Genomic DNA, 14,556 nt, shown 5'->3' with positions numbered 1-14,556 from the left:
GTTGATAGACATAACAAATTTTTTTAGAATTTTATAGCAATTAAATTATGAAAAAAAAAATTTAATAAAAAATTATGACACTGAAATTGAAAGACATCTAATAATTTTTAAAAATTTTTTAACAAATTAATTTATCACAAAAAAAATTATTTAAAAAATATCACATTTCAGAGCTTTTAAAAATTAAAAATGAAATTTTTTTAAATAATTTTTTACACCTTGTTTATTTTTCAAGAAAAATAAAAAAACCGTCGTGTCTGCTAATTTCAGTGTCATAAAAAATTCCGCAAATGGAAATTAAAAAAGAACTATTAGTGAAAATTTTTAGAAGCATTTTTTTTTATCATTGATTTGAAAAAAAAAATTTTTAAATTGATAGTTGTCAGCTGACTTCAGTATCATTTTGCAATTTCTGCATGTGGAATTTTTTTTCTAATTTTTTTACTGCTATAATTTATTTGTTATAAAATTTTAAAAAATTAACAAATGTTCCAATTTCAGAATCATATTTTTTTTTATTTTTTTAAATGTGTCATACTTTAATACCGATCTTAAGAACATTAATAATTTACCTTACCGACATTAGTTGAATAGAGGTCTCACATTCAAATTCCGGAAAAAGCAACAAACTATAAATTGCGAACTAACCTATTAAATGTAAAGATTATAAAGTTTTTGTTATGTTTTTTGCATGAAATGTTTTAAGTAAAATTGATAATAAATTAATTCCAAAATGTGGTCGTTGGTGCATCCAAATGGAATGGTTGTGTATATAACTTTACAAAAAAAAGAAATTCAAATTGGTCGTAATCCATCTTCTGATTTGTGTTTAACATCTGATCAAACAATAAGTCGACACCATGCTAAAATAACTGTTTACCAAAACACCAAAAATAGCCGCAATTACTCTGAAAATAGCAATACGGATAATTCGATTTGTGAAATAACAGATCAAGGATCGAGATATTCAACGTATGTTATCAGAGATACGGAGATAAAATTAATACCGTCGCAACCTTTTCAATTAAATCCAGGTGATAAAATAAAGTTTAGTAGCAATAAGAATATCTGGACATTAAATTATACTAAAATAGGTATTGTAAGTTGTGGTCATGACCATGATAATAAAAAAAAATTAGTTAAAGCTATTGAAGATATCGGTGGTACAGTCTTCAATGAATGTAACAGCAAATGTACACATTATTTATCTATGTGCAATAGAATAACACCTAAATTTATATTAGCAGTTATTGATGGGCTGCCGATTACCGACAAAAAATATTGGGACTACTTTCTACATTCTGTTAAACAAAATATTAAATTGCCTGAAGTTGAAGATTTTATAATAACAAATGCTTGTCTTCCAGAAGAATTTAAAGATGCACCTTTGTACTCAACAGACGATAGGAGAAGAATATTTGATGGTTATAATTTTATATTTTTTTCAACCAAACAGTGTAATAATTATGGACTTATCATTAAAGCTGCTGGCGGTAAATCATTCTTGTATCATAAGTTTACATTTGATACAGAAGATCTGTTGGAACCAAACATGATTATAATTGAATATTATCCGAATAAACAGGATCAAAATTTAAAATTAATTAGTGATAAAGAGTATTACGCTCTGCAGATAACTCTCAGGGAAAAAAATAGGAGGATGGTTCGTTGTGTAGAAATATTGGGTGCTATTTTATTCTGCTCTACCAAAAAATATTGCAATTCAATAATAAAAGTTCATAATCGATTTTGGAATGATTCACCACAAAAGAAACGAAAAACAGTACAAAAAACGGTAGAAATAAATGAAGATCAGAGAAAAGGTGCGCTTGATCATGTTCGTCAGAAAGAAAATCAACCTGTTTCTGAAAAAATAATTGATGGTCAAGTAAATGTTCCTCAAAAAAAGTTAGAACTTCGTCTAGAGTTATCTCGATGTGATACTCCAGTTAGTGAAAATAGATGGGTTGATGTTAAAGCTTCGCAAAAAGTTAGGCAAAAATCTCAGGCGATGTCGACAACTGATATCAAAAGAACAGGCAAGTATGAATATTATGTGATTTAAATTTATACAATTGAATATTTACAAATTTTTTAAGAATAAAAGCTTGAAACTATTTATTTATTTATTCATTCATTTGAACGCCAATCGGCATTATACAACAATTAATATATTTCTTAAATTATAATATATGAATTATAAATTTTAAATTCTGAAATTTTGGCTCGAAAATTAAACAAAAATCAAAATAATTAATTTATTTGGCGATGCCTAGAAAAAATTAAAAAATTAATAAATAAACAGTGTTATTAATAATATTGCAAAATATGTTTCTTGAGATTAGAGCGGAAAGTCTGGTAGGATCCAGGCTTTTTACTATTGTAAAAATTAACTTTCATTGTTACTCATACTGCTCAAAATCTAAACAATTAGGATTTTGCTCTACTGTTTTGTTATAATTGTTTTTATAAAATAAATTTTCAGACATAAACAAAAATAAGAAACTTAATGGTGAAACTAATCAGCAAAACGAATGTGGAAAGTCGTCAAGTGAAAATGTTTTAAAGAATCCAAAGGAGGCTGTTATAAAATTATCGAAAGATAAAAAAGATATTGGGACACAGAATAAAACATGTAAGTTTAATAAAAAATTATTGTAATACTGGAAATTTATTTAAAATTTATAATTTTTAGATCGAAACAAAAATAAAGAGTCGGATCTTGCAAATTATAGCAAAGCTGGAAGTAGAAAGTCAACAAAAGCTACTTCGAAACATTCTGAAAAATTATCAAGAGCTGAGCTACCAAAATTGAAGAACAAAAGTAAGTTTTATTAATAAACAACATTAAAAATTTTGATAATTTATCTAAAAAAAATTTTGATTTTTTCATTATAAAAATTTGCTAAGGTTAAATAAAAAATATTTTAAAAAAATAGATTAATAATTAAAAGACTAATTTCAGATCTAAATCAGGAAGTCAACTCGGTTGTTCAAAATCACAGTGATGATGAAAGTGAAAAATCATCTGCTAATACTGTTTCGGCAGTTCAAAAAGATTCTAGGAATAAAATATCAAAAGATATCGAAGATGAAAAATTAGAAAAGAAACGTAAGTTAAGTAAAAAGAAAAGTTTTCTTTTCGAGCAAAACTGAACCTTCTTTAATATAATGTAAATTAATTAACTGAACGCTAACGAGAACGTTCGAATATGCTGTAAAGCTATTGATAATACGAAAAATACGTTGTTAAGTCGATATATTGTTTACATAAATTTTAATATTTAAAAACAAAAACTATTATAGAGTAGTTTAGATATTTTACTACTTAAATTTAAAATATTTTTTTTTTCACTCAGTATTATATGTATAAATTATTTTCTTTTCAGTCATTAAAAAATACAAAAACAGTAACAGCTCGATTTTTCATAGTATATAAGGTAAAAGACCCCATTAGTGGCACCTTTAACCCCTATTAGTGGCGCTTTTTCTTTCAATGAAAAAATGTTCTACTTGGAATAAAAATTAAAAATTTTTTTGATCTAAAGGTCTTAAAGATTAGAAATAATAGATTCATTATTGAAATGAATGATTTCATTAATTGAATAAGTACCAAAATCAAAGAAAGTGTCAGTAATAGGGTCCCTGCCACTAATGGGGTCTTTTACCCTAGCTATTTATTTAACATTAGCTAGTAGCTACATGTATTTTTATTTTGAATATAAATTTTTTGGTTAAATTATTTAATTAAGTATGCATTTTTTTTTTTTTTTTTTTTTTTTTCAATCATCATTTCTACTTTTAATTATGTAAGAACGTGTCAATGTTTAGATGTTACTCTATAAGACCAATTATTTATTTATTAAAACACCTGGGTTACCTCCATTCAAATTTTCAAACTTTTTTGTACGTTTTTAAAACATATACACATAATAAAAAAAATTCAAGTCTTTATTTTAAAGTTATCACAGTTCTCGTACATCCTTAACTAGTTTAATTTTGATTTATTAAATAAATTTTGTTTGAGTTTGCTCTAAGTGCATAGCTAATGTTTCAGGATCAATTATGCTGATTAGATTAAAAGAGAAGCTCATTTATTCATTTTATAATGAAATACAATTGATACAAACTAATACCATAAAAAATAAAATCAATTATCATGAACTCAATCTGAATTATATTATTTAAAACTTTTCTTCTATTAAAATAATTCTTATTCTAATTTATTTAGAAATTTTATTTAATTATAATTAGTTAAGAATGGTGAAAAATTAAATGATAAGGCCTTATTTCAATTTATTAAGTTTATAATAATTATTCTTTATATTTATAAACTGATTAAAAACTTTGAAATGTACGGATGGCGTTGAAAAATTATCGACATTAATTTAAAACTTATGATTTTTATATCTAGTTCCAAGTACACAGTCGCGTGCAGAAGTTCGCCGTAAAAAGAGGTTTGAAGATATTTTGGGTGTTTTAGATGTATCCAAGAAAATATCATCGAAAAATCAAAATGTTGACAAATCAAATAATCAAGATATTTTAGATAATACGCAATCTAAAAAAGGTCTGATCTTACTTAAATTATTTATTTTGTAGACGTTAATTATTCAATAATATTTTAATCTTTAATTGCTTGTAAAGATGATGATTTGCAAGGATTTTTTTTTTATTTTTAGATTCCAGCCAAAGTGGTAAAGGTATAAAAATTATAAGTAACGTGCAAGTCGAGATACCAAATAAAAATTTTTCACAAGCTGCCTCTGATCCAAAGGAGAGTAATAAAAAAGTTGAAATATTGAATGAAAAAAGTAAGTTGGTGCAAACATGATATATTTATAATCTTAATAAACTTTTTACACAATTTAAATCATAAAAAATTTTAAATTATAATGATTCTTGAAATTCATGAGAGCTAGTGAAAACTATTTGATTCTAATGAAAAAATTTATAACTTTCAGATCTAGATGAGTCTAAAGAATCTTCAGAAAGTAAAGAAAAGTTGAATAGGAAACGCAAGCTAGATGAAAAAGAAACTACTCAAGTTCCTGATAAATTTATTAAAATACTTAAACCTCTTGAAGAAGAACCTATTGAAATCATTTCGTTGTTAAATGATTCTTTTCCTAACAATAGCCAGCTTTTGGATCATGATTATTTTGAAACTAACAAAAAATTGGAAGATTCTACAGAATTGAGTGAAATTCCATCGGCACATTCGCCAAAGTGTTCGTCTAACAACACAAAAATCAACAATCAAGTTAATTCAGAGTTAGAGTTTCCAAATGGTGTCATTACTCAAATCCCAGAAGAACTTGTTGATGATAATCGAGTGTCAGACGCGATTGACAGAACAATCATTAGTGATCAAGAATTAATTCAAGAATATGAAAATTTTGAGGATGATGACGTTGATTTAATTAACCCTCTGATAACTAGTACTCAAAATGAAAATATAGAAAATGATCAACAATCTAGTCGAATGGATTTTCTAGAATTTCAAGAACATCAAGATGATTGCGATATCTCGAATGCTGATGTTCATAGGAATTCTAACTTATATGCTGCTGATGTTTATAGGAATTCTGACTCATCTTCTGCTGATGAAAATTTAGAGTCTGCTTTTCTGACAACTCAGGATATTCGCAGCCTAGTTAGAGAAAATTCTATCAAACCTAACTATAAAGTCGATGATTGCAAAACATCATTCTCAAATAAATTACCTGGTTTTTTTTTTCAATAATAAAAAATAAAATTAGTCAATTCAATATAATTTTTTAAAAAATCAAAAATTTATAATATCGGTCTCATAAATTTGACATAAATTTATTATTAGTAAAATATATTTTTATAGATAAATAAAGCTTAAAATATTTTTTATAAAATCAATTGGTGTTTTTAAATTAATCATTACAAAAATTACAAAAAATATATTAAGTAGTAAAAAATTTTCATTTTTTATCTATTAAAAAAAAAATTACTTTCATTCTATTTTAATTTTTTAACTCGGATAATTATGAATGCGACTGTCCTTCAAAATCGTATGGTTAAAAACCGTTATCATCAACAAAAACTGCTAATAAGTAATAAGTGGCTCCTCAAATGATAACAAAAACGTTTACCAGGAAATTTATTTTACTAACCAAAGTTAATATCCCCATTTTTGTTAGATTTTATGGGTCAGTTTTTTTTAGCGGTTCTTGCACTATTCGTCACTTTGGCTAACGGAATTGAGAGTCTCACGTGTAACTTTTCTACTTACTATGCTAAGAAACAAAGTAAAGTTAGTTATTCGTTCTTTCAAAAACAATTATCTGATACTGTTTTAATTTACAGATAAAGATTATAAGAATGAAAGTCAATAGTACTCTATCTTACAAAAATCTTGAGCTAATAGAAAAATAATCAGATCGATTGTCGAGTTTTTCACATGAACTCATGCAGCAGATAAATTGATGGACGAGAAAACTTTCTTATTTGATTTTCGAATATCTTCTCATGAACTGTTAAAATTATCAGGATTTTTGGAAATTTATCACTTGATATAAGTGCATTTTTTTTTATAAATTATTATTATTTTTTATTTATTAAGGCCATGGAGTCGAGACTCCTTGCGGCCCTCCAAGGTAAATACAAAAAATTTTTATACAATAGTGTAAAACAATATTAAACAAATTATAACGAGTAATTAAAAAAATAATAATAGAAATTTTTAAAGAAGAAATTAAAGAAATGCATTGGAATTTTAGTGTGCAAGATGCAAAGCTCGAGAATGTCACGGTGTCAAAGACATTGGTGATGATGGTGATGGTGAGCAAAAGTCCTTTTACTAATGTAATATAATATTAGCGGAGAATGGAAGAGAAATAAAAGGGGGTTGAGAAATAAAAGAAGAAAATGATGGGATGGTTGAGTAGCATACGTTTGTCATGCCCGGGACATGTTATTAGCCATCAGGAAGGTTTCATTTGGGTCGTGCAGCCGTTTCTTGGTTATATTCACAGCTACTTCTATGGCCTTCCTCTTGTTTTCTTTTTCGTTTTCTTTTACCCTTACCTTCCAACTCTCATTCATTATTCTGCGCTGTCTTCTCTTCTATTCCTTTCTTTATCTGCTGAAATGGTTTTTGTCCCTTTCCGAGTACTCTAGGGCTATGCAGGAGCTAGTAATGCATTTTAATTAACATAGTTGGCACGGCAACATCCCTCATCTTGCGGTCTCTCCACCAGTCAACTTTCACGGACTATTGCGCGCTCATTCTACTCTCTATAAAATACACATGCATATATTAACTCAAAGACAACACCACCCGTTTATTATATCCGTTAAATTAAACTAATAATATTTTTTTTTTTGGTTTTTGATAACCCTTCTCAACTTGCTTTCAAATATGACTATAAAAACCGAGTTTTTTTCTTCTATTATTTATCTTCATTATCTTTTTTAAAAAATCATTTAAATTTTTGCTAAATATTAATAATAATAATTTAAACAGAAAAAAAATTTTGCTTGCAGAGATCTCACACTTTTATTTAAAATGAAATTATAAGACTTGAGGAAGAAAGGAAATTTGTTATCCGGAAACGTCGACAGAAAAGGATATACTAGTGATGATTTTTTTTTTTTACAAATTTATATCGGTAATAGATTGAATTTACCTGGAGCGTTATACTTCTTATCTATGATTCTCGCTGAAAACTTGATAAGACATCGATTATTCATAATTTCATCAGCTAGATTCAACTACACTGAAATTAAACTCAAAAATTGAATCACCAATTTTTATTTAAGAAAATATGTTGTTTTTTTTTAATTTTATGATAAGATACAGATCATATAAGAAGTAAAGTTATAAAATTGAATAATATATAAATTGTTTCAGTTTAAATTATGATATGAGTAAATTATTAATTGAAAGTTTGAGGACTCGTGTTTATTTATTAAAAGAATAAAACCTAGCTATTACATATTTACATCATTAGAAAAAAGTAAAGGAACCTAAAAATTGCGAAAACTTTTAATGATTTTTCGAAATTTAAAATTTTATGAAAGATGGTCGTAATGAGATATAAAAACTTTTAATTAATGAATTAAACAAACTCCATTCACTTTTCATCATTTAGAAAAATACATTACATTTTTTGTATATGTATAGGTGTACCTTAAAATTATATGAAAAAAGACTATGTGTTAGAGAAATCAGTCACAATTCTTGACTTTCAAAACTCAAAAACAGTCTTTTTTTTTTTTTACTAAAATTATTTTAACTTGCCGTTAAAAAAATCTGAAAAACGGTCAACCGGCAGGCCATCTCTGGAACTTTTCGCTTTTTTCGTTTTGAAACGTTCGAAAGCTTTTCTATCCCAAGCGTCACAAAAAATTGTTGACTTTTTGGGAGATTTTATTCAACAAGAAGTCAGAAATTTGTAATTGTCAACTTAAATTAAACAAAGCATCACCAAAAAAATTTTTGTGCCGCTTGGGATTGGTGAATTTTTGAGATCTTCGAGCGATAAATGACAAAAAATATTGAGTGTTATTCATTAGCTAAGAGAAGATTCGAGAATATTGATTTTACGATATTTGCTTTAAAGTTTGTGATGGTAATTTACGAAAACGGGTGTAAATTTGTGCCACAAATCTTACTCATGTCGCAACATTGAAGTTGTCGGAAAATCGCTCTTTTACAACTTAATGACATAAATTACTATTTTTTCTAAAAAATCAAACTTCATTGTCTCATTCTTTTATATATTTTTTGTATTATTACAAAAAAAAAATATCTTTATTTTGCACGACTCATGATGCGAAGCATCAGAGAGTGCTTTACGATCGAAAAATTTTTTTCGCCTCATTTTGGCGACTATTTTTATTATTATAGCCTTGTTAGTTCACGGAATCAAGATATTTTGCATACTATTGTCGAGATAATTTAATGGAGATTAATTTCATACTTTTTAAAAATTGATTTACTGCAATAGAATTGGAAAAAAAACACCAAAATAGGTCAAAAAATTTTCCTGTCCGTCATGTGTGAAACCCGGAAACACTGTAACTTGTGAAAAAATCCATTATTTGAGTTAAATTTTTTTTTTTTAAATTCTAATCGACGATTGTAGGTCACTGAATGCGAATGATTAATTAATTCAGTGTCGTTTAATTGCAATTAATAAAAAACGAAAACTACAAGACTGTATTTATCTATATATATCCATGTAAAATTAACATGGATGGTGATATATCTATATCTATAGATATTATGTACATTTTATTACACCAGGGGCGCTTGTGCAGTACCTTCCTACTACAGCTGTTTTTTCGGCAATTAATTTTGAACGACTTAAGTTTTTTTTTTTTTTTTTTTTATATTTCATAATTAAATGAGCACTAGAATTCAAATTTGCCTGCGCAAGCGCGCGCCTTGACTATAGACTTTGCATATATTTTCATGCATATGATATATTCGACCAATCACATCACGAATAGTTTGGTTTCACATACATTTCATCTCAATTTTATTATGGGATTATGAGTCGTGCACTTTTGAATTTTCCAAACTTTTTAACTTAATGTTTGAAATATCCACAGCTAAAATATAAAACGATAAAAAAAATAATTAAAATTCTATAATGAAGTAATTTCAGAAATAAATTTTTCCTCGTTGCAACGTAAAGAAGTCTACGGAAGTAGAAAAAAAAATTTGTCACAGTACCCACCGATTGATGATATTCACTCTATTAACAACTTTTTCCTCATTTTCAAGACCATTAACAATTTTCATTCATCCGTTTTTCATTTGAATTAATTTTTTGCTTTTTTAATTATATGAAAAAAAAAAAAAGAGTAAATTTCCTTCTTGGAAGTTGCCGACAAAATTGCATCCTCAGAACTTTACTGTTGACTAATCAGCTGACTAATTTGAGCTGCTGTCAGTTCAGGGTGGCAAGGAATGTCCGGAAGATAAAATTAGTAGGCTGTCGACAAGGAGCCACGCGGGTTACTGAGATTAGAGGGTTTTAATTTACTCATACAGACAGTTTGAAAGTAGTAATCAACTTTTGTGACAGGTGAATGTTTTTCATCTAATATTCCTCCGTATATACATCTATATATATTTATTATTAAGCTTTGTGTTCTGTTTCAATATATATTTATTTATACATACATATTCATTAAAATTTTTAATTATATCATCACGCAAATGACTTGTCATTTTATTATTAGATGTATCATATAACTGGTCTTATTTTTATACACAACATATCAACAGAATAAAAGTGAAGGATAAATATATATCTTATATCTCCTTTATTATTATATTACATATATCATATGTGTGTATACACAATATAAATCCATACATTGTTAAAGTCAAAAAAAATATCAACAAAAGAAATAGATGCAAATATTTATTATAGTTAAGCTTTAGGTTTTGTCGCGTGTCGCTCGTAAATTTTATTCCGTCGAAATATTTTTCTCCTCACATTCACGCAATGACTATACAGAAAGATCTCTGTGTATAAGAGTTTTAGATGCTTCAGTATTAGTACATATTGGTTTATTCGTGTATATATATTAATTCTTCATTACTTGTATACGAATTTCTACCGATACTATGAATACTAGTAACCTTGCAGTCACTATGTGACTGCCTTGACCTATAAATAAATAAAATTTTGCTTTATTAAATAATGACTTTTGTCTAATCCCGATGTTACACTCATCAAGAGCTTTCATTTGAGTACCCACATGCATTTTGATATATTTTTCATATATACATATATATAATACATATAAATATATGAAAAATTGATGTGGGTACTCAAATGAAAGGTCTCAATGAGTGTAACATTGGGATGAGGTTATATCTTTAAAAAAGTCAATAGTTCACGAGATACAAGGTCATTTCTTAATTATGTTATCTAGAGATAGAAATATTTTCGAATGCAGCCTAAATACTTATCATCATAAATTGACTATTGGTGAGAATGATATGAAACCATGAAAAGGCACAAGGTCAAGACTTTTCCAACGATACCAAATTTAACCATAAAAACCCATTTTACCATATAAATACACTGGCCACAAAATTTTGCTTATTCTCTTAATAATATAGATGACTATCATATATATGTAATACTAATACTAATACATATATGAAGACCGGATAGAGTTGCACCGTTGACGAATTAGCCACTCGATGTGGTCTCGCAAGTTAGATATGTGAGTGTATATCTGTATAGGCAAAAGCTAGCCCATTCGTCCCGTTTCACGGAAACTGCACAAGTAGATTTATAAGCGAGGGGGAAAAAAATAGGGATATAATGTCTAAAAGAAAGCAATTAACACCGCATATGGTAGACAGCTACTCAATCATTTTAAGACGAAAAAAATTTTTTACGTTAGCAGCTTATCGCTTGTGTGCCTCTGTTAATTGCCTGATTTAGGACATTTTACTATTAATTTTTAACCGGATAATAATCATAACCCGCTTGCTTTTCGGTGAATCGATATTGGGATACTTTACGTCTGCATTGTGATACTTCCGTTTTATTATGTTACATTGATATATTACAAGTTGAAAAAAATTTTTCTTCCCTCCGGACGGAAAGCGTCAATTTTCCGCCCGCTGCGCTAAATGAAAATGCCGCTTTCCGCCTCCGTCGAGGAGAAAAATAGTATTCTCACCACGGACTTCCACGGACACCACTCGGCTTCGCCTCGGTCAACAATTACATGTAATCTGAGACATTTCTTATTTTCCTGCCCTAGGTAAGAAAAATACTATTTGTAATACCAACCGCGAAACTTGGATTTTCGAGCTATAGTTAGGAGGGGTAAAATGAATGATATCTGGTCATCTATAGTTGAGTCTACTTTTCACGCACACGTAAGGATAAGTGACATCTCTCTCTCTCTCTCTCTATCTGTCTCTACATTCCCGCATGGATGCTAAAAAGTACTATAGGATATTTAGTTTCGTTTATTTCTACAATCATCCACCAGGGAGAGTATTATGGAAGTAACAAGAGTCGTGGACAAAAAATGTACATCTATGTATGTAATTAAACGAGTACTTATGAAGTTACAACGTATATGTGTTACATAAAAAAAAATTTTAATGAATGATTGTGTAATTCAAATGAATACATTTATTTGATGGACATTTTATCACATTAAGTAAATATTTGATTAAACTTCAAATGTATATCGATATTATTTAATTATACTTTTTATTTGATTCAATAAAATTTTTTATTGCTACTAATATATTCGCACTACTGAAGCTAAAAAAATATGCATGAAAATAGTTTTTCACTGAATTAACTGAGAAAAAGTAATAATGTAAAAATAAAAAAGTTTTTTTAAAACAATCTCTGTTCAGTTCGAAATATAAAATTTGTAAAAGTATAATTTTGCAAACGGGCGCTACGTATTTTATAAACACATTTTTTATGTAAATGGTTATGAATTTTGAATAAGTACTCTAATAATAATAATAAACAATAAAAGTGATAATTATAAAATTTTTTATCACGTTAATTGCGTTATATTTTATTCAATGATTTGTTTAACGTGAAAAAGGTCATCAAAGAACTATTTATTATTAACCTTTTATAAAACGTTTACATATATGGTATTTATAAGTGTCACTTTATTTTAATTTGTGTAAAATATTACTTTTTCGCTGTTTGCTACCATTGATTTTTTCTTCTATTGATTTTTTTTTTAATCAATCCAATTCCGAAGCAATACACGATGAGAAATTTATGGTAATGATTACTATTATTTATTTTTAATGATTGCCATTGCCGATAATAATTTAAATATTATTTAGTTTTATGTCATTGGTTAAAATCTTGCATGATAACTATTACCATCACGATAGTAATAATAACCATCATGATAGTAATAGTTTCCATTATGATAGTAATGGTTACCATTATGATTGTAATGGTTACCATCGTGTATTTAAAGAATTCAATATTGTTTTCAAATAGTTCTTTAGGTAAATTTCTTTAGAAATCTGCCCGTTACAGAGGTACTTATGTTGGAATTTACATAAAATTATAATCGGGCTTGTCAACACGGTTACGGGTCAATGCGGTCCATTATTCCGATTCCAAAGTTGTGGTGGGTGTGTGGAAAAATTTTTCATTAAAATTAAAATTAAAATTTTATGATATTTTCCAAAATAACTTAAAGATTATAATTGATAACTAAATTCTAACAATTAGTAAAAATATGAAAAATTCACATGATTACTCCAATGGCAGGTCTCGATGAGTGAAACATCGGAATAAGCTTATCTCTTTAAAAATGTCCATGATTACGAAATGGCAATATATCTTGTCAAATAAAAATATTTTGGTAATAAATACACAGTAAAAAATTTTTCGTCATTTTGTAGAGTGTTAAAATTTGTGTGTTGAATATTACACTTAAGTCTGTAGAATTTAACATTCTAGTGTGTTAAATCATTAAATTAACACATGAGAGTGTTAAATTCTACACACTAGAGTGTAATATTCAACACACAAATTTTAACACTCTACACAATGACGAAAAATTTTTTACTGTGTATCATCTATTGATGGCAATAGTTACTATATTTTTTTCCATCGATGATGGTAACTATTGCTATCTTATATTGTAAATTTTAATATCAATATTGTCAATACTATATAATATTGCATGTAAAAATTTCAATTTCCACTAAAAATTTATAATTTTTCAAGTTTCTCAGGAATTTGTTGAATGGTTTGAATTCACGTCGCGAATTTATATTTTGAAGTCACAAATCATAATATAATTATACTTTTTCTAAATAGGCGAGTACTTTGATTAAGTTTGAAGATGAGCCAAATCGATCAATTATTTTTACTAGTAAGTTTTTGAGAATTTTCTAATTGCGTAAGTCGTAACTTGATAAATTTGATAAATGTATTTTGAAATTCAAATACATCATTATCAATATCAAATAATAGACAACTAATAATCACTTACTTTCGAAAATTTTTCTTGATTATTTTGAGGCTGTAAAATTTTTAGCTTCCTAAAAATTAAAAAACTGTAACATGAAATGAATTTTAGGGCTTTATCTTCTATTGTTCAATTAAATAAATGATTACATTAAAATTAATTTTCAAAGTATTACTTTTTTAAAACGAATAAAATGTCTTAAAAAACAAACATAAATTATGTTTAAAAAATATGATCAATAGAAATTTTTATGAAAATTTTTTTTTACTTTTCATATACTTGTTTACATTACATAAATAGGTACCGGAGCTAGTAATCTTACAAAAAAAAAATTAAATAAATAAAATCTTCGTTGGAAAACTAATTTTATTTACTCAAGAAAATAGTTTGGAGGACGAAAATTATCTTGGCTAAAATATATATTTTTTCGTTGTCAAAAAAATAACTTGCTCTCAAATAACTAAAGCCTTCCTGAGAATTTTCTTGGGTTGAAGGAAACCTTTTCTTGTTGCTAATGATGCTTTTTTTTTAATAAAATTAAAAAATATTTCTTATCGTAGAGATATACTG

The 14,556-nt window shown here is 27.1% G+C and overlaps 1 protein-coding gene across 3 annotated transcripts; it reads left to right on the top strand.

The window, feature by feature from the left end:
* Window positions 1-528: 528 nt before the first annotated feature.
* LOC123261094 (nibrin-like) lies at window positions 529-5,804 on the top strand. Of its 3 annotated transcripts, none has more exons than XM_044722588.1 (8): window positions 529-1,034; window positions 1,248-2,039; window positions 2,486-2,635; window positions 2,696-2,824; window positions 2,966-3,112; window positions 4,415-4,570; window positions 4,683-4,814; window positions 4,965-5,804. In XM_044722588.1, the coding sequence occupies exons 1-8, from the start codon at window positions 734-736 to the stop codon at window positions 5,744-5,746; spliced, it is 2,589 nt and encodes an 862-aa protein (XP_044578523.1). In that variant the 5' UTR covers window positions 529-733; the 3' UTR covers window positions 5,747-5,804. The 3 variants fall into 3 exon arrangements, with proteins under 3 accessions (XP_044578523.1, XP_044578522.1, XP_044578521.1); XM_044722587.1 differs by having other exon boundaries at window positions 530-2,039; window positions 4,965-5,546; window positions 5,580-5,804; XM_044722586.1 differs by having other exon boundaries at window positions 530-2,039.
* Window positions 5,805-14,556: the final 8,752 nt, after the last annotated feature.

Source organism: Cotesia glomerata, linkage group LG3 (assembly GCF_020080835.1).
Source record: "Cotesia glomerata isolate CgM1 linkage group LG3, MPM_Cglom_v2.3, whole genome shotgun sequence".
Lineage (NCBI taxonomy): Eukaryota > Metazoa > Arthropoda > Insecta > Hymenoptera > Braconidae > Cotesia > Cotesia glomerata.
This window is presented reverse-complemented; position numbering and strand designations above follow the sequence as displayed.